Below are 19,246 nucleotides of genomic sequence, written 5' to 3'. Positions count from 1 at the left end.
AAGAAAAGAAGACACCTCCTATCCTCTATACTCACACACACAGGTGTGTTCTCACACAAATATATATATACACACAGAGAGAGAGAGAGAGAGAGAGAGAGAGAGAGAGAGAGAGAGAGAGCTCACAGCTCATCTAAATCATCTCTAGCAGGTATGTATAGGACATCTTGGGGCAGAATTCCTCTCTACCTAGAAAACAAGTTAATCTGCTTCCAGAACACAATGGTATAAGATAATCATTATTTTTAAAAAACGTGAATGGCACATGCTTTTAATCCCAGTACTCAGGAGGCAAAGGCAGGTGGATCTCTGTGAGGTTGAGGCCAGTCTAGTTGACATAATGAGAGTCGTGCCAGCTGGGGCTACAGGGAGACCCCGTCTCAAACATACACGCATGTATTATTTATTTATTTATTTATTTATTTATTTATGTGTGTGTGTGAATGCAGACATATGCATGCTATGACATACATGTAGAGATCAGAGGACAGATTTCAGGAATCAGTTCTCACCTTCACCTAGCAGAAGCAGGGTCTCTCCTGTTTTTCTGTTGCTGTACTGTATACTCCAGGCTAGCTGGCCTGTGAGATTCTTATCTCTGTCTCCTATCTCAGGGCAGATTGGTGCTACTACATCCAGCTTTTTACATGGGTTGGGTTGTTGGGTTTACGTGGCTAGTATTTTTGCCTGCTGAACCATCTCCCTAGCCACAAGATAATTATTCTCATCCCAAAGGAGAAATTAGAAGAAATAAAAGGATCTCCAGTGCCAGGATTTCCAGTTTTAAGCAAGTTTTGTTTGTTTGTTTTCAGTGCTTGGAGTCAAACCCCAGAGCCTTATGCGTGCTGGGCAAATGTACCTCTGAGCTTCAGCCCCAACCCCATCAGGTTCTAAGGCCTGAAGATAATCTTCTGTGTCTGACTGTCTGGATCTATGGGTTGGTGAGGGTTCCACAAGGCCTTGTTGCCAGGCCTGTCTCTCTGGCCTCATCATCCGTGGCCATGGCTTTGCTGTCGTGGTTAGGCTTCATTTTTCTTGAAGGGTAGCAGACATTTGTAGCTAAGCTAGCCTATTTCATGCCTGTATCAGCCGAGAAATTTGGATAGCTTTTAAAATTTTTTCATTTTATCTGCAAACTGGCAGTGTTTGTTCTGATAACATTCTCAAAAGCACATGTGGCTCTGCTGTATTTAAGGGGACCCATGCCATTCATTGTAGGGTCTCTGTAGAGGCTTCTTAGATGGACCATCTCTATTTCTGGCTCCTTCTGGGATGCTGGATTAGACTATGAGTCGTCGTCCTAATCTTTTCATCAAAACATCCTTGGCCTTTTCTTTAGGGTGTGCTTTCCCAACAGTGAGTTGCCCAATAGAAGTGAAAAGCTCCCAAGTAATAAAGTGCTGATTTCTTTTGGGTCACACTTTTCACCATTCTGCTTGGAACTTGCCCCAGCTAAATATCCAAGCTGACTACTTACCAGTTCTACATTCCATCCCTCAAGCAAGTTTCCACCACTTTCTGGCAAAGAGCTTCCACTTTCCAATAACGTGTTCTTCATTTCCTTCTGCAGCTTCCCTGGAAACACCTTTAATATTAATTTTTCTTCCAGTGTTCTTTGTGTATGTGTATGCACGCATGCATCACATGTACATTTATGTGTGCCACAGCACATGTGTGAAAGTCAGAGGATAACTTCAGGTGTCGATCCTCGCCTTCCATCTTATATGAGACCCTGTCTTGTTTGCCACTGCTATGCCAGGCTAGTTGGCCTGTGAGTTTCCAGAGACTCCCCTGTTTTCTCCTCCCATCTTGCTGTAAGAATGTTGGGATTACAGGTGTGGGCTCTGGGAATTCAAACTCAAGTCTTCATGCTTGTGTGGCAAGTGCATTACCCACTGAGCCATCTCTCTGGCTCCTCTGCCAGTGTTTTGTTGGGGATACAAACATGCTCTGAAATAATGGAAATCTCCTCTTCTTTTACTTCCTCTGATCCCTCACCAGGATAATTTTTAAAGTCTCCGTTTCAGCCAATAAAATTTAGCTTGTTTTTTTTTTTTTCCACCTCAAAATTCTTCAGCATTTACCCATTTCTCAATTCTAAAGTCTCTTTTCCAATTTTAAGTGTTTCTTAAAGTAGCTTCCCACTTCCTGGTACCAAAATCTTTATTGGTTTCCTAGGACTCCTGAAATAAATAACCATGCTCTATGTGGCTTAAAACAACAGAAATCTATTCTTTGTGTGTATGGAGACCAGGAGTCCAAAATGAAGGTGCTGCCAGGGTTGGGTCCCTGCTGAAGGTGCTGAGGGAGACTCTGCACCCAGCCTTCCTCTTAGCCTGTGGACACAGCTGCCAGACTTGGTGTTTCTTTTCATGTGGATGACTCACTATAGCCTCTGCCTCCATCTTCATGTCACCTACTTTCTGTTCTGTATCATCTACTTTTCTGTCTTTTACAAGGACAACTGCTATTGGGTGGGAGCCTACTCTATTCAAGATGAGCTCATATTTCCAAATAAAGTTACATTTGCAGAGGTTACAACGAGTTTGACATATCTGTTTGGAACCATTCATTGTTCAATCCACTATAGGCAGCCTTCCTATAGAAGGAATTCCAAGCACTTGGTGTGGATGGGAAACCTGGGAGGGGAGGGTTGAAGCATGTGGCAGAGCCTTGTTTCCCCACTACAGCAGGAGCGCCCCAAAAGTGCTGTATTCCCTGGTGAGGGCAAGGTCAAGATGAGTGTGGAGGAGCAGATTGACCGGATGCGGCGGCACCAGAGTGGCTCCATGAAGGAAAAACGGAGGAGCCTGCAGCTTCCAGCTAGCCCAGCTCCTGAACCTAGCACCCGGCCTGTCTACAAAGTGGTAATGTCCTCCCAGCCACCCACAGGCCTGAGTCTGCCATCTGCCCACACTGCTGCCCTTGGACCATGGCCAGCCTGAGCCAGACAGCTTGAAGAGAGAACAGACTTGGCAGAACCCAGCAGGGCTTTTACAGTACCCCACTTCATAGACATCCTTTGGCCAGTGTTTCCTCTTTATGTTTAAAGAAAATAATGCCAAAAAACTAATTACAACTGTTTTTGCTGAAATGAATTACTCAAAATTTATTTAGTTTTAAGACTTGCTGCTCTTATAGCGGACTGGGGTTCAGCTCCCAGCACCTACAGATACAGCAGATTACAATTACCTGTAACTCCAGCTTCAAGGGATCCAATACCCTCTTCGGGCTTCTGTGAGTGGGTGTACACACACGCATGCACGCACAAGAAAAGAAAAAAATCCTATAGATTTTAGTAGTAGACAATAGTGCAAACCCATCATGCAGAAGCAGCCATCACTTTTCCATGTTTCTGGAGCATCTTCAGCATGCTGAGTACTGGGCTGGGTTTCCAGGAGACAGTTGTACTATCCCCCAAGCAGTGTAGTTCACAAATCCCATTCATTCATTTAGCCCCATCAAGGACAGCATTGGTAATTAGAAATGATCAGCCCTACTTGATAGGTAAGGAAATCAAGAGAAACTAAGGGATTTCTGGGCCACAGAGCTACTAAGTGCAGAGGTGGGTATGTAGCTTGAGATAGGATCTCCCTGTAGCCCCAGCTGACCTGGAACTCCTATGTAGACCGGGTTGACCTTGAACTCACAAAGATCCACCTGCCTTTGCTTCCCGAGTGCCCAGATTAAAGGTGTGTGCCACCATGCCCAGCTATTTAACTTTTCTTTACAATGAATTTCAGAACTAGAGAGAGATATGATACGTCCTGCCCTCATATACTTCATTCTAGTTCTTAGATTAGATCTTCCATAATATGAACCTCTTAGAAATCAGTACAAGACACTGGTTCTACTGCCCAGAGCATGTGATGTGGTACAGACTGTAAATACAGGAGTGAGCATGAACAGGAGATTCTGATGAGACTGTACCTCTGAGCCTTGCAGTAGGCAGGCATTGCAGGAACAGAAGGGAAGGAGGACGGGCTCTGCAGGGCAAGGCAGTGGGAGCCATGGGTGGCAGCTATATCAAGGATGCTGGTCAGGGAGGGGGAAGATACAGGCACACAGGATATAGTTAGAGCTGCCTGGAGGGATGCATGGGTAGCAGTGGTGTGATCGTAACAGTCTTGTTCCCCCAGGTACGCCGTCACCGCAGCATCCATGAGGTGGACATCTCTAACTTGGAAGCAGCCCTACGGGCAGAGGAACCTGGTGGCCAGGCCTACGAGACACCACGGGAAGAAATTGCCCGGCTTCGAAAAATGGAGCTGGAACCCCAGCACTATGATGTAGACATCAGTAAAGAGGTGAGTGGGTCCAGGGAGGGGCCAGGTGGGGAGAGGAAGGGCCTGGGAGAAGTGGTGACCTAAGTCCCTCCACAGCTCTCCACTCCAGACAAAGTTCTCATCCCTGAACGGTACATTGACCTGGAGCCTGACACTCCCTTGAGCCCCGAGGAGTTGAAGGAGAAGCAGAAGAAGGTGGAGAGGATCAAGACCCTCATTGCCAAGTCCAGGTACTAGGCCTAGGAACACCTCCACTTCCACTGCCCTCCCTGCACCTAGGATTCTTGGGGTTCTAGATGTCTTGGAGGCACTTTGCCTCCCTAGGGTAGAGAAAATGGAAGCGGTGGCTCAAGGTAGCAGTCTATGGCCAGGCATCTCGCAGAAGGAGGGTGCTGCCACTGGGCCCTAGAAAGACCTGCTGGAGCTTGTGCACAAAGCGAAGAGTGCCTCTGCTGATCCTTCTCCCCTTCAAGGCTGCCCCAAATGTTCACTTGAACCTTTGGATTCATTTGAAAACACTGAGGGTATGGGTCCCAACAGTTTTGCCAGGGTCTCCCTCACTCCTAGGGACAGCCTTGCTGGGTACCAAAAGCTGCACACTCAGAGGCCCCTGGCCCTCCCCACCAACCTCAGCTGCAGGCCACCCCCAACCAATTGGACCATGCTGTCCCTCCCTCCATGTCTGTGTGTCTGTGCCTCTTCAGTATGCAGAACGTGGTGCCCATCGGCGAGGGGGACTCAGTGGACGTGCCCCAGGACTCAGAGAGCCAGCTGCAGGAGCAGGAGAAGCGGATTGAAATCTCCTGTGCCCTGGCGACCGAGGCCTCCCGCAGGGGCCGCATGCTGTCTGGTGAGAGGGGCTGGGCCTCGCTCCGCCAGGGACACCAGCTGACCAGGTGTAGGGGAGGATGCAGCACTACCAGGGGGGCAGGTTCAGAGAGATGCCAGGCCAAGGAGCCGTTCCTGAGGATCAGACTGAGCTTTCATCCAGCACCAGATTTTGTGCTAGGGGCCAGAATGGCTGACTTCCAAGGGACTCGACTAACAGCTGCTTTATGGAGGACTAGACAGAGGCTTCAGGTAGCACAGGGAGCCATTTGCACCTGGAAAGGCACAGAAGAGAGGATGATTGCGCTTCATCAGGAGGTAGAAGCGTATTTGCCACTGTGGGTGAGAGGGCCAGATATTCAGGGCTTCTTTTGTTTCCCTTTCTTGCTACATGCAAATAGAAGAATGGACAAAGCATAAAAGAGGGGAGAGTCATACAACTGCTGACCCAAATTCATTTTCCTGCTAAGAAGAGATGAGGAAGAAGACGTGTCTTCCTATTGACACATAAGTCTCACTTAGATTCCACAGGATGAAGTCACCAGGACTAACTTCTCTGGGGCTAGAGTAGCAACCTGGAGGAGAGGAGCTTTGAATGTGACTGGGCTTTGATGAGTGAGAGTCTGTATGAATGAGAGGAGGAAGAGAAGACAATGATTAGCTCACCCAGACATGGTAAGAGCCTTTTGGTTTGTTGGTTTTGAGACAGGGTCTGGCTATGTAGCCCAAGTCCTCAATTTTCCGGCCTCAAACTGCTGAGAACTGGGATTACAGGGTGCGCCCATAGTGCGAGCTTTCTTGTCCATAGGAAGAATGACACAAAGGAAGCCATGGCTTAAGGTGACTTTAGTAGAAGAGAGGGGAACCAGGTACACAGGTCAGTGTTATAGAAGCCCTGGCAAGAGGCAGGCAGCAAGCAGGTTAAGGAGAGAGGAGGGAGCTCAATGGAAAACGTATTGCTTTGTGTTGGTGAGGAAGGAGGCTTCCAATCCAAGCCTTCACTTCTTCATTGGTAAAATTCAGACCCAAACACTTGCCTGCAGTTCAAAATGGCACAAGAGTCAGAAGCAACAGATGGCAGCCCTCACACAGTGCCTGGCACGTAGTGCTGTGACATGGCAGTGTTGTGCTGCTAGTAGAGATAGTTGAACTAGTAAGAGCTGAAGTGGAAATGAGACTCCTTTATCAATTTTCTAACATTATTTATGCATATTTGCAGAAACCAGAGGGTTATAAGTCACAGCAAAGAGGATTTTGGTTAAGTCCTAAGAGAGAACCTGCTGTTAAGCCCCAAGGGAGAACTTGCTGTCATTTAGGGAATAGTGAACTTTAGGAAGAGGTGGCTCAGGGAAGCCCCAAAGTTTGGAGGTGCTCCAGAGATAGGCTCTCAGGCTGACTAGAGCTGAGGGCTAGGAAGGATGGCTTCCTACCTGCAGCCAAAGGCAGCAGAACCAGTTTGGCTACAAACAGGGAGGCCTCTGGTGACCTCTCTGTACTTTCTCTACAAAAGGAACTTGAACCTAAATTGAACTCAAACTAAATTCCACATGCTTTGGGCAGAAGTCAACTTCCTATTTTAAGAACACAGCACATACAATGCTACTTAAAAACTCCCCTCTGCCCTGCCCCAGACCTGGCGCTTTCCACTGTTACTCCCCAACCCAGGTTTCATGGAAACAATCCACCCGGACCTATCACATTTCCCCCTCTAACACATGGGCTGACATTGTCAGGTCTGTGTGCTGAAAGCAAATGGTCACTGTTTTTTCCAAAATCCCAACTATTTAAAAAATAACTAAAGTAGGGCCAGACCTCAGACCTAGCCCACTGCCCTCACTACCCCTCACTACTCTGGGCCTGTGGCCCAGAGGCCCCAGAACAAGAACTGGTCCTGGGCACATGTAGTATGGGCATAGGTTCATACCTAGGAGACTGGAAGGGGGATAGGCTGGGCATAGGTCCCAGGAGCTGCAAGAACAGCAGGCACAGGGTAGAAAGCTAAGTGCCTGGTGTGGGTGTGTGGCAGGCATAGTGAAATCAATGCATGCTATATTGTTTGTTGTAAGTCTTCCAGTCACTATGCAGAGATTCAGTATGTACCATATGAGATGTGGCATTTCTGAGTGTGTATATCTGGCACAAATGTCGTGTACAGTGTACGTATCTGGTAATGTATCTGTGTGTGTTCACATGATCAGTGTGTATGGAGGGAATGTTTGAAAACAAATGCAGGAATATATATGTGTGTGTATGTAAAATGTGCAAAATGTCTATGAGCATTGTGTGAAGACTTATTTTTTTGAGTCCAGGTTGTGTTTGGTAAGCTGTTTATCTGTAGATGTTCACGTGTGTGAGATGTTTGTATGAGATGTTCATTCACAGTATGTGAGTGGAGCAGCATCTATGAATGCATTTCTGTCACTGGCTTTTTGCACAGTGTAGGGAATGATAAGACCTCTCCTGTGTGTTGTGCATGGTATATACAGTGCAACATTTGTGAACATGTCTGTGTGTACAAGATGAGAGATGAGTATACTCATAAATGTGTGTGGCTAGTCATGCATGTAGATATATACACATTATAATACCACATCTGTCCAACATCTGTTTGCTAACTTGTTTCATTGGATATATTCTTAATATATACTTAGCATTTCTGTTTCCTTAAAGAGGTAATATTTATATAACTGCCTTTCCTTCCTCAGTATTGCAAATGTCCTTATGCTCCTGACCTCTGTTAAAGGCATGTGCCGAGGGGCTACAATCCTTCTACATAGATCTCTCTGTAGCTACCCAACCATGGTCCCTTTGTACCTTACCAGCCATCTTTACTTTTCATAAAGGATTCTCTTTTTACTTGTGCCTTCTTCACTGGACCTCTCAATTCTTGCCTCCACCCCCTGCCTTTCTATTTCTAATCTCCTGTGGACCACAACTCCAGCAGGTCAACACGTATTAGAATTGTGCATAAAGATAGTGACTGGATTTCATAAGACTATGTGTCGGCCATAGGAGTCTCAGTACATGTACATTACATGTTTTGGCTTCCCAGAGATTGCCCTTGCTTATTTGTTGGGTTTTTAACTGTTTTAGAACTCGAGTATGCTACATAAGTAACCTTCAGCTGTTCATATGGATATGCACATGGATGTGTTTGAAAGCATTTGTGAGTGTTTTGCATCTGATGTTACAAGTGTGTGGGAATCACATGGAAGGACCGAGCCTTGGTAGCACTCAAACACTCATGTATGTGAGTTGTGTACAATGAGTGTAACCATATAGTATTGCCAGGCACAAACTGCATTGTGTAAACTTGACACAACTTCGCACTCACATGAGAGCAATCTGGACTCCATACACACGGGAGGTGTGTGGATAAGCAATAGCAAAAGCCACCATGGCCTATCTTGTGCAGGGGGCAGAGAAGGTGATGAGGTCCATGCCAGGGTGGGGAGCAAGAGACTGGGAAGTTCAATGTCACATCCCTCTTGATGGAAATGCAGTGCAACCCTGGCTGGGGTCTGGTTCTTCTCTGAGCCCAAGCAAAGGTGTTCTGCCATCCTTCTACCTCAGCCGCACTAAGGATGTGCAAGAGCCTGGGCCACATAGAACTTGTCCTCAGCGATAGGACTCTCCTAGTCATTGTCCTACTCCTTCATTGTTCTTAACATGAAATAATGATGATAGAGTAAAATCTCATTAATCCAAATGCCATCTTTAAGTTTTGAAATTATTTGTTCTCCTGGATTAATGAAAGAAGGTCTCTAGTGATTGTGGGAATTGCTTCTGAGCCCTTAGTCCCACCAAAGTTAACAGAACTGACTTTAGGCCTTTCAAGAGACCATGTTCTTTGGAAAAAGTTATCATGGTGGCTGTCTCACTTCTCTGTGAAGTGGGAGTCAGATGATATGGACTGGTGTGATTTTACCGCACTATTAATCATATTCATGAGTGATGCTGTCATAGATGGTGTAAAGTGACACTCCTTTATTCTGTCCACACAGTGTAGAATGTGACTCTCCCATTGGCCCAGAGAGGTGCCTGGATTTGGCCAGGTCTCCTGTGGGGCCTCACTATCCTCCATGGTACCCTGGGAGTGAGGACAGCTTTGCCTCAGCTTAAGCAAGCTTCCCAGCCCTCCTCTCTCTGCTTGCCTCCCTGCCTTGCTCCCTGCCAAGGAGGGGCCTTGCTTGCTCTGGGTGCCCATCCTCCTCCCCCAGTGCCCATTGTCACCTATTCACCTCCCTGTTCATTTCTGTTTCCAGTGCAATGTGCCACCCCAAGCCCTCCCACCTCCCCTGCTTCCCCGACTCCACCAGCCAACCCCCTCACGTCTGAATGCCCACGGGGCGCCGACAACAGCCATACCATGCGGGTCTGAGTTCTGACGTAAGCACTTTTCTACTGTATTTCATGATCCCGGGGAGGGGAGGTCCTTCCCCCACCCCTCTGAGCCATCTATGCCCTCTCATTGCTTCACCCCACCCTGGTGCTCTGTTCGCTCTATCCCCCTCCATTTGTCTGCTTGAGCCACCGATGTCTCCAAGCAGTACTGGCTACCAGTGGCTGGCAATGCTGCTTCTCAGACGTGGCAATGCCAATGGACTCTGCCTCTCTGGAAGCAGAAGGAAATGGCGCTGAGACCCCACCTGTCTGATGCCGGGGAAGGTGCTTCCCTGGCCCCCTGCCTCTGTACCTACCACCCCATACTTCCCAGCTGCCAATCTGCTTTCCATCTGTTGAGATACAAAGCATCCCTGCCACAGAACCCTCAGAACCCCCCAGAAGCTGTGTCTCCATCCCCAGACATTATTGTAACCAGAAGCAACGCTGGAGCACCATAGCCCAAGGCTTATACCTCCCTGCCATGGCAGCACAGAGCCTCCTGTCAGGAAGAGGCAATGCTTACTCCTTACCCTCCCTTCCCTCTCTCCAGCTGGGGAGTGGGATGGACTCTGGCAGCTCTTAATGAAGCTTCTTCCTCCCTAGAGAAGCTGACTGGGTTGTTGCCCCTGTGTTCTGTCTCACCTGCTTCTCTTTTCTCTAGTGCAAGCCCTGGCTGAGGTCAATGCTGTGAAGTTCCACAGAGCCACCTTCTGAAAGCTTCCTCTGCACACCTGGGGTCCTGGCTCCTCACCTTGGCCTCTTACCCTTGCACCTACCACCACAGGAATGCCACAGGGAGCTAGGTTGGGTCAGGGCTGCTGCAGAAAGGAGCATGGATGCCTGGGTATCCACACCTGCTGCCCTCACCCTGAAACCTCCACTATCATGTCATGGCTCTGAGGTGAACCTGGGATGGCAGGGGCAGGATGCTGTTCTCTTTGATACCCAAACCACAAGGAAGCACTGTTTGGCATTGTATGCCCCCCAGCACCATCCCTGATGGAGAATGTATTCTGATGGAAGTTATCTTGGGTGAGGACTAGAGGTGAAGAGGAGACAGACCCTCACCCTCTGGGGAACCCATACAACACTGAGAAAGGACAGCTCCTACCATCGTCTTCTTCCACATCAGCCCCAGATGCCTCAGTGATGCCCAAGGCTTTGACCCACCTCTGCTGATGTGCTTCCCAGAGTTCACTGGAGACCAGCCACTCTGCTTGCGCCAAAGAAGAGGATGAGCAACAGGGAGAGGCTCCTGGGCTCCCAGAGGGGACAAGTACTGTGGAGAGAGGACAGCAGGTCTGTACAGTGTCTGAGGGCAAGTTGGAAAGGGTAGCAGACAGAAGAGGAGAGAGGCTTGGAGAGTGAAGGAAGGAAGAGAAAGTAAGATGCTTTCCCAAGTAATGAGGATGTAAGGACAGAGGAAAATGGGATGGAGAGCAGGACTGGCTTCCCCAGAGTAGAGCCATAGGTTGGTGCCAGTCAGAGGGTCTGATGGTTACCTGTGTACCTCCACAACTTCCTCAGGAGCAGGTAGTCCTGGGAGGGCTCACTGGGCATGTATCAACCCCAGCTGAGGTGCTCGGTAGCAAGGTATGGACTGAGGGGAAGTTGGGGTGAGATAGCTAGGAGATGGTCCTTTCTGGGTCAGGGCCTGGTGTCTGCCTCTCCCTCCTGAGGTCATGGGCAGAGAGAAGGCCCTGTCTTACATAGGATTTGTTAGCCTTGGGGCCTTGTCTAGTCAGTTTCTTGCCCCCATTCCACCATGGAAAGTGCTGTGGCCCAGCTGAGAGTTTGCCCCAGGAGGGGGAAATGAGCCTTACCTGGAAAGCCAGGTTCCAGCCCCTACTTCTCATCTCAGGCATCTAGAGCAGGACCAGAGGCTGGGCTTTCTTACAATCCACCTACCCAGGGAGGCTGTGGGAAGAGACAGGAGCAGAGCACAGTGGTCCTCTGTTCTACTCACCTTGAGTGAGAAGCCAGAAAGCAAGAAGAGAGGGAGCTGAAGACACCAGTCCCCAGGCCTTGTCTTGGCCAGAGACTTCAGCCTGAGCTGCAGTGGCCCCAAGAACAACTGTTCCATCTCCTATCAGCTCATCACCACTCCTTCATGGCCAGGGCAGTTACTGGTTTATATGCAAGTAAAAATGACAATTCATTCAACAAATGCTAGTCTAGCACCTTTCATACATCCGGCACTGTTCTAGGTGCTTAGGATATTGTCTTGCTTTTGACTATGGACTGAGAGGACTCCACCACCTGTGTTCATCTCTAGAAAGTTTCCAGAACATGATTCTTGGCTACATCTCCCATCTGCACAGCTCAAGCACCCCAAATCAGCCCTTTCTCCCCTATAGACTGGCAGGTGGGATTAGCTCCCAGGCCACCTTCTCTCTCCATACCCTTCTTCCAGAAGAAACAGGTTTCTTTTTAGGGCCTTCCTTACCTTTCCCTGCATTTGTCTCTCCCTTTTTTTTAAAGTGGTATTTTTAGAAATATATGTAAAATACCAAGAAATGTCTGCGCCTGTCTCATCCAGAATTCATAAAGCTGGCTCTTTATGTTGCTTTACATGCCTTAATATATGTTTTATGGAAATGACTCATGGTATAGATACCTGTGTAATGTATAGATTTGTCTGTCCTTTCCTTAGCTCCTGTCCAGACCCATTTTCTGTCCACGCCATTCTTAGCATGTTGAGAACATACTCCTTGCCTTTTTGATCCAAAGAAAGGAAGAGGAAAGACTTATTTTAAGGCAGACCTATTTTATGCTTTTGTTTAAAAAGCAAATCTATTTTCAAAGTGTGCAATGTCTGAATGGGATTGGCCAGTGATGTAAGGAGACTAGGGTGGCTGTCCCTAGATCCCAGTCTGTGCCCTTCCCTTTCCCCCAGTGACTCACTTCCTTTCCATTCCCCCAGTTTGCAAAGGGCTGGTCCCCAGGCTCACCTAGACAGCATCATTACAGGGGCAGGGCATTCTCTCAACAGTCTAAGAATTTTAACCCACTGTCAATTTCAGAAGGCACCCTAAGGGTTGTCAGGTATGTGAGCCTCTTGAAGGAAATGTTTACTGCTGCAGGCATGGGCTCCTGGGCCATCCACTTCATCCTTCTGTGGGAAAGAGTCAACATGTTGCTGGCAGCCTATGGTAGCCAGCCTGAAGGATGACAGTCTGCTCCAACAGACCGAAGGTATGAAGTGAAGCCCAGAAGAAGTGGCTTGGGACCCTCTGTGTTCTCTGAGTCGCTCCATTGAAGTCCTTACAAACTCCTTGAGCCTCCTGCACTTTCTCTTGAGCCCTCCCTTGCTCTCACCTGTTTCCCTCTAGGACTTTTTCTCTCTGGGGGCTATTGTGGAACCTTGGTCTGGCATCCAGACTTGAAGCTTCACTCTTGGCTGGGGAGGGTCCCACAGACAGTGTCACATTTTAGACTTTCCCAAGAGGAAGGCTTCAGTGCTTTGGCTGCAGTTCTGACCTGGGCCAGCTCAGCCTCCCAAACCACTTTCTGACCAGTAAAGTGGGCAAAGGGACTCTAGCCTTGCAAGGATTTGGGTGGGATTTAGAACCTGCTTCAGCTCTGAAATGAAGGGCTCGGGAATTTTCCAGAGCTCCCAGTCACCAGCTCTGACATTTGTTGGCCTAGTTCCCAGCCTGGAGTTTCTTGCTATGAATGAATAGTGCCCACACAGAGGCCTAGGGTTAAGTACCCCTTCTGGGGAGACCTCTGGCTACCCAGGTAGGGCCTTCCCAATTAGCACATTACCTCTTCCATCAATTACCAAGAGGCTGCGATCAAATACTGCTACTGTCACTTTAAAGATTTTCTGGAGGCACAAGCTTGCAAGCTGCAAGCATGTTCTCCTGCCTTTATAAAAGGCATGTTCTTGGAGCAGGGCTGACTACTGCAAGATGGAATCCCTTCCTTCCCTTTAGGTACCCTCCTCCTGGCAGCTCTTAAAACTAAGGAAAAATACTATATATAAATATATATATACACATATCTATTTATGCACATATTGGGGCCAATTTGATTTGCTAGTGTTAGACAATAAATCATATAAGGAAATTTATGATCTCAGTGTCTTTATTTAGTATGAAAGTGACCTTAGATAAAAAAAAAAATAAGGTTAGATAAACAGCATCTCTGTTGGGACCACACAGCTGTAACATCCCCTGAGCATCTGTCTAGCCAACCACCCTCCCAGGGAGAAGAGGGCACCTTGGCTGAGGTAGGAGTTCACTCTCTCCTTTCAGCAAGCACTCTCAGATAGGTACTGAAGAACCCCCGTGAGCTCTGCATTTTTATCTTGCAAGTTTGTATAAATCCAATACACAAAATAAAGTGAATGGTTTGTACCTGTGGTGTATGTGTTCCACTCCGCGTCTGTGTCAGCCTTTGGCTGTCCTCAGGATCCACGGAAATTTAGAGGTTTGGCAGGAAAGAACTGAGGGGCTGGGATGGGCACAGAGCCTGGGGCCTCCTCCCAGTCACTTGGGCTGCACTTCTCGGCCTCCTTCCCCAGCAAGTATCCCAGAGTTCACAGGAGAGTGTCACCTGCCTGGAGCTAAGGGCAATGGTGTGCTACCCTTATCACTGTCATCTCTGATCTAGGTGACCCTAGAGCTCAGATTCTCCAGGCCTAGCACTTTCCTTGGTTTGCCTCTGAGGTGGAGGGTAGGACCACAAAAGAAGAAGAAGAAGAAGAAGAAGGAGAAGGAGAAGGAGAAGGAGAAGGAGAAGGAGAAGAAGAAGAGGAGGAGGAGGAAGAAAAATTCTAGTTTTTCTTGATGCACAATGCTCTATTGCTATTTAGGGCACAAAGAGGTGTGTGACTTGGTGGTAGACCAGATATACCACCTCAGTTCTCGTCTAGCCTTAACCTCCCTTAACCTCCTTGGCTTCTATTGGCGGGTATTTACTGCAAGTATCAGGGACTTTACTAGACCTTCTCAGTTTAAAATCTCACTGTGAGTACTGGGTCAAGAGGCCCAGTAAAGCTGGACCTGGCAGTTCACACCTGTGATCCCAGCACATGGAAGTAGAGGCAGGAGCCTGGGCTACACAGACCCTGTCTCAAAAAAAGCAAAGCAAAAAACAGACTGACACCTTCAAGGCTGTTCTCATCCCAACAGCACCGGAAGAGTAGGTGTTCTTTTTAATATGTATTTTGCATTGGTAACAAGACAGCTATGAACCCTGATAATCTGTGAACCAGAAAGAGTTGGGACCAAATGTAGACTTAAGGCAGACACCTTTGGCCAGGCATGGTAGGTAGCACATCCTAGGAAACTGAGGTTGAATCATGAGTTGAGGGTCAGTCTGGCTACAAAAAAACCCTGTCTCAAAAAAACAAAGGAAAAAGAAAACACCTTTGAGGAAGGAGGGGGGCCGTAGGGGAGCTTGTCACTTTCTGGGACCCTGAGCCTCCATCTGCAGCCCCCATCAACCAGAGCCAGTGGCAGGGACTTGCAGGGGATTGTGCTGTCACAGGATACTACCTATTGTCACAAGCAAGAACAGCTGCTCTCCTAGGATGAAGATGCTCAGGTGGTCCCCGGGTCGTCCTCCCCATCAGATGAATCCTCCAGCCAAACCAGGTTGGGTTTGTAGAGGGGCAGATCAGGACATGGAATGAAAAAGCCACTGCAGCACCCGCTTCCAGATTGTGCCCTGGGACTGTGTCATGGATCGCTTGTTCTTGGCTAGGCATGGCTGCTCATACAGGCTCTAGACCCTGCTGAACTGTGCCCACCTGACCCCCTGCATCCCTCCAGTGTGGTAGATCTGAGGCACACTCGTCCCTGCCTCATGAGCTGCATGAAGATGAACAGATGAGTTGGGTTCTGCAGCCTCAGGTTCCCATCTGAAGATAGTGACCATCTCTAAGAAGGTCTCAAGAAAATTTTTAAAAATGGATGAAAAATACTTTAAGACCTTAAATTCATTTACAGTTATGAAGGAGTTGTGGTGACATTGAGAAGACCCCTGACCCACCTATAGGGCACGATGACTGAAGGGTAGATGTTTTCCAAGGTCTCTTCTTCACTAACTAGTCTGTGTCTCTTGCCAAAAGATAGCCTTGAAACCCTCCAGGGTGCTATCTCCTGCTTAGTCACAGGCCTGCAGCCCCAGGGAGCAAGCGTTACACCATGGTGGACAGGTATGAAAACAGCCACAGGCTTAGGACCAGCCTGGGTTCTAGGGCCAAAGACTTCTTCCTGGGGTTGACCTTGTGAATGGCTCTCTCTTGGAAGGTGAGTTGTGGATACCTAGCTCCGGTGCCTGGAAAATCAGGCCGGGAAAGTCCAGTTCAGAGTTCAGTTGTCCCAGGTAACAAGAGTGATGGTGGGAAATGTTCCTAGCTGCTGTTTTATACCATGAGTGAATAGTTTAGAGCCACCGTTTTGAGATGTGAACAGAACTCCCTCATATAACAGTCTATTAATAGAATGCTAATAATAACAATAGTAATTAATATAACTATACTAGAATAGTAATAGCTCATTAAGTGTTACCATGTGCCAGGTATGAGATCTCTATGTGACAGGTACCATTCTTGATGTTTATGTTGTGAGCTTTTAACGGCTAAGCCTTCTCTCCAACCCATAATAGGAACTATTCTTATCCAAGAAACAGAGACACAGAAAATGTAGAATGCCTGCAGTCTCTGGGAGCTAGGAGCAAACCTAGCAGCCTTGACCTTAGAGCCCAAGGATTTTGATGGGGGTCATACTGCCCTCTAGGGGACATTTTGACAATTTGCAAGAAAGCCTTGAATTGTCTCAAGGATGGGTATTTAGTGACTGTAATGCAAAACAAAGAATTATCCCGAGTCCTCCCTGCCCAGTTTTAGAGTGTATGACTGGACCAAAACTACTATTCGTGTGAGTTCACAATGGTCCAACTCCTTATACTGTGAAAAATTTGAAGAATCTTTTTTAGAATGACTTTCTTGAATAAGTCAGCAAGATAGGAAATGGTTTTTGTGAAGAAACAAATGGAACATGATATTGTCTCAAAATTATTGAATAATCCACCTTATGTATTGATGACACATGTATTAAAACATTTCATTCAACTAAAAATGGTTCCAGTGCATATATATTGCTGGGCAAGCACAGAATCTGGCTGAAGGTACCTGACAGGAGAGCTGTCAGCCAGGTATCACTAAAAATCACTAAATCAGAGATCTCCTTAAGAAAAGTTTTAAGAAATTATTTTAGAGGCTGGAGAGATGACTTGGTACCATACTGCTTACTTAGTACATACTGCTCTTGCAGAGGATCTGAGTTCAGTTCCCAGCACCCACGTCAGGTAGCTCACAACCACCTGTAACTCCAGCTCCAGGGGATCTGATTCTGTGGGTACCTGAACTCATGTGCACATACCCCTACACAGATGCACATTTGTACACATAATTTAAAATAATAAAGATAATAAGCTGGGCATGGTGGTGCGCATCTTTAATCCCAGCACTTGGGAAGCAGAGGCAGGCAGATCTCTGTGAGTTCAAGGCCAGCCTGGTCTACATAGCCAGTTCCAGGCCAGCTGGGGCTACAGGGAGAACCTGTCTCAAAAAAGACCAATCAATCAATCAATAAATAAATAAATAAATAAATAAATATAATAAAAATAAAAGTTTAAAAATAAATCATTTTCTATTCTTGCCATCCTTTATATATGTGTTTAATTTTTTGTTGTATGTGTGTGCAGAGATCAGAGGACAACTTTGTGGAATTCTTTTTTGTGGAGTTTTCTTTCACCTTTATGTGAGTTCCAGGACTGGAACTCAGGTTGCTAGGCTTTTGTGGCAAGCACCTTTACCTGCTGAGCTGTCTCTCCAGTCCTGATCCTTTACATTTTAAAAATTTTGTGCCAATTGAATTTCACTCCACACTGGATCACATTTCACAGCACATGTGTGCCAGGAGACATCCAAGCCTGGTCAATGTCATGGTCTTCTGACATTTTGACAATGGGCACACACAACGCAGTTCATCTACGAGCACCGTGTGCTTCCTCGTGGTCCACTCTGTCTTCTCTAATCTGCCTTGTTTCGCCACTCCGTCTTCAATTAGGGTTGCTTTCCTGTTTCTCTTGTTATAGACAAGTAGCTTGGGTCTCTAATTATCTGAGATAGTGTTTTTTTCTTTGTTTGTGGTACTGAGGATTGAATCTAGAGCCTCACATGTGCTCGGCAATCATTCTACCATTGTCCAATACACCCCTCCCTTTTTATTTTTATTTTTAATTGATTATTTTTATGTTATGTGTATGAGTGTTTTGCTTGCATGTATGGAAATGCACCACATGCATGCAGTGCCCACAGAGGCCAGACGAGGGCGTTGGATCCCCTTGCACTAGAGTTATGGATGATTGTTAAGTGCCATATAGGTTCTGGGAACTGAACCCCAGTCCTCTGCAAAAGCAGCTAGTGCTCTTGACCACTGAATCATCTCTCTAGTGCAGCCCCCCCTTTTGGCTCTTTTTTATTGAAGTTTTGTGAATTTCATACAATATAGATTCCCTCCCCTATATTACCCCATCCAATTTTATGTACTCTATATTATATAACATAGTATATAATTATATAATGTAATATATACATTATCATTATATAATATAATATATAATATTATATATATTAAGGCCTATAGAGTCAAATTGGTGTCCCCAGATGCCCTTCAGTGGGGTTCAGCCACTGGCGCCTGGTCAACCTACCAAGAGTCTCACCCTTAAATGAGACTGACTCTCCCCCTCCCAGCAGTCATCAGTTCCTCAGGTGGAGTTGGGGTTTCTCACCCACTTCCCCATGTCTATGCTGGGATTTTGTCTGGTTTGAGCTTGCTCGGGACTTGTACATGCTGTCATCTTTGCTGAGCTCATATGAGTAACAGCCCAGCTGTCTAGAAAACTGTTTTTTTGTGGCTATCTACCACCTCTGGCTCTTACAATCTTTCTACAATAATCCCTGAGCCTTGGGAGGCAGAAGTTTATATAGGTGTTCTATTCAGGAATAAGCAATCTGAAGTCTCTTATTCTCTGCACATTGGCCACTTATGGTTCTCTGTGTTAATCACCATCCATTGTATAAGGAAGCTTCTCTGCTGAGAGTTGAGGGATGCATTAATCTATGGGTATATCAATAAGTCATTAAGAGTCCATTTAATACTGTATTATTTTGCACAATAATAGTATTAGGCTGTCCCCTATGACCTATGACCTGTTTGGCCTCGGGTTCCTAGGCATAACATCAATGTCAGGTATGGGCTGCATCCTATGAAGTACACCTTAAATCCAATTAGAAAGTAGTTGGTTATTCCCATAATATTTGTGCCTCTGTTGCATCAGTATGCCTATCTTGCCAGGCCAGTTGTTGTTGTAACTGGAAGGATTCACAGCTGGGTAAGGTTGATGATTAATTTTCTCTTCAGGTCGCATTATGATACCTTCCAGCACTATGAAAGCTAGCCAGTAGAGACGAAGCTTTAAAGTCAGCACCAGCTTGATTTCTCCTTGTTTGTTTTACAGTTCATATATGTAGTGTCTTCAGCAATAGGGTCTTACTTACCATGAAGTTCTGATGGGTAACCAAGAGCAGAGGCAAAGGCCAGTATTGTTTAAGGGTCTGTGGGACCCCTAATCAACAGCTTCAAATAAGGGAGTCCACTCCTGGCATTGGGCTTTTACTTTGCTAGCCTATGTTGTCTAGTAGGGGCAATGTCCCCCTGTTATAAGGT

The 19,246-nt window shown here is 46.8% G+C and overlaps 1 protein-coding gene across 3 annotated transcripts in view; it reads left to right on the top strand.

The window, feature by feature from the left end:
* Plekha6 (pleckstrin homology domain containing A6) overlaps positions 1 to 13,571 on the top strand; it is a 142,765-nt gene extending 129,194 nt beyond the window's left edge. For all 3 annotated transcript variants that reach the window (XM_029562194.1, XM_008830385.3, XM_008830384.2), the window contains 6 exons: positions 2,691 to 2,867; positions 4,140 to 4,307; positions 4,383 to 4,516; positions 4,991 to 5,136; positions 9,380 to 9,503; positions 10,162 to 13,571. In XM_029562194.1, the coding sequence (XP_029418054.1) occupies positions 2,691 to 2,867; positions 4,140 to 4,307; positions 4,383 to 4,516; positions 4,991 to 5,136; positions 9,380 to 9,495 (741 nt within the window). In that variant the 3' untranslated portion in view covers positions 9,496 to 9,503; positions 10,162 to 13,571. The remainder of the gene's footprint in view (positions 1 to 2,690; positions 2,868 to 4,139; positions 4,308 to 4,382; positions 4,517 to 4,990; positions 5,137 to 9,379; positions 9,504 to 10,161) is intronic.
* The last annotated feature ends 5,675 nt before the right edge of the window (positions 13,572 to 19,246 follow it).

Source organism: Nannospalax galili, unplaced genomic scaffold (assembly GCF_000622305.1).
Source record: "Nannospalax galili isolate Female #2095 unplaced genomic scaffold, S.galili_v1.0 scaffold113, whole genome shotgun sequence".
Classification (NCBI taxonomy): domain Eukaryota; kingdom Metazoa; phylum Chordata; class Mammalia; order Rodentia; family Spalacidae; genus Nannospalax; species Nannospalax galili.
This window is presented reverse-complemented; position numbering and strand designations above follow the sequence as displayed.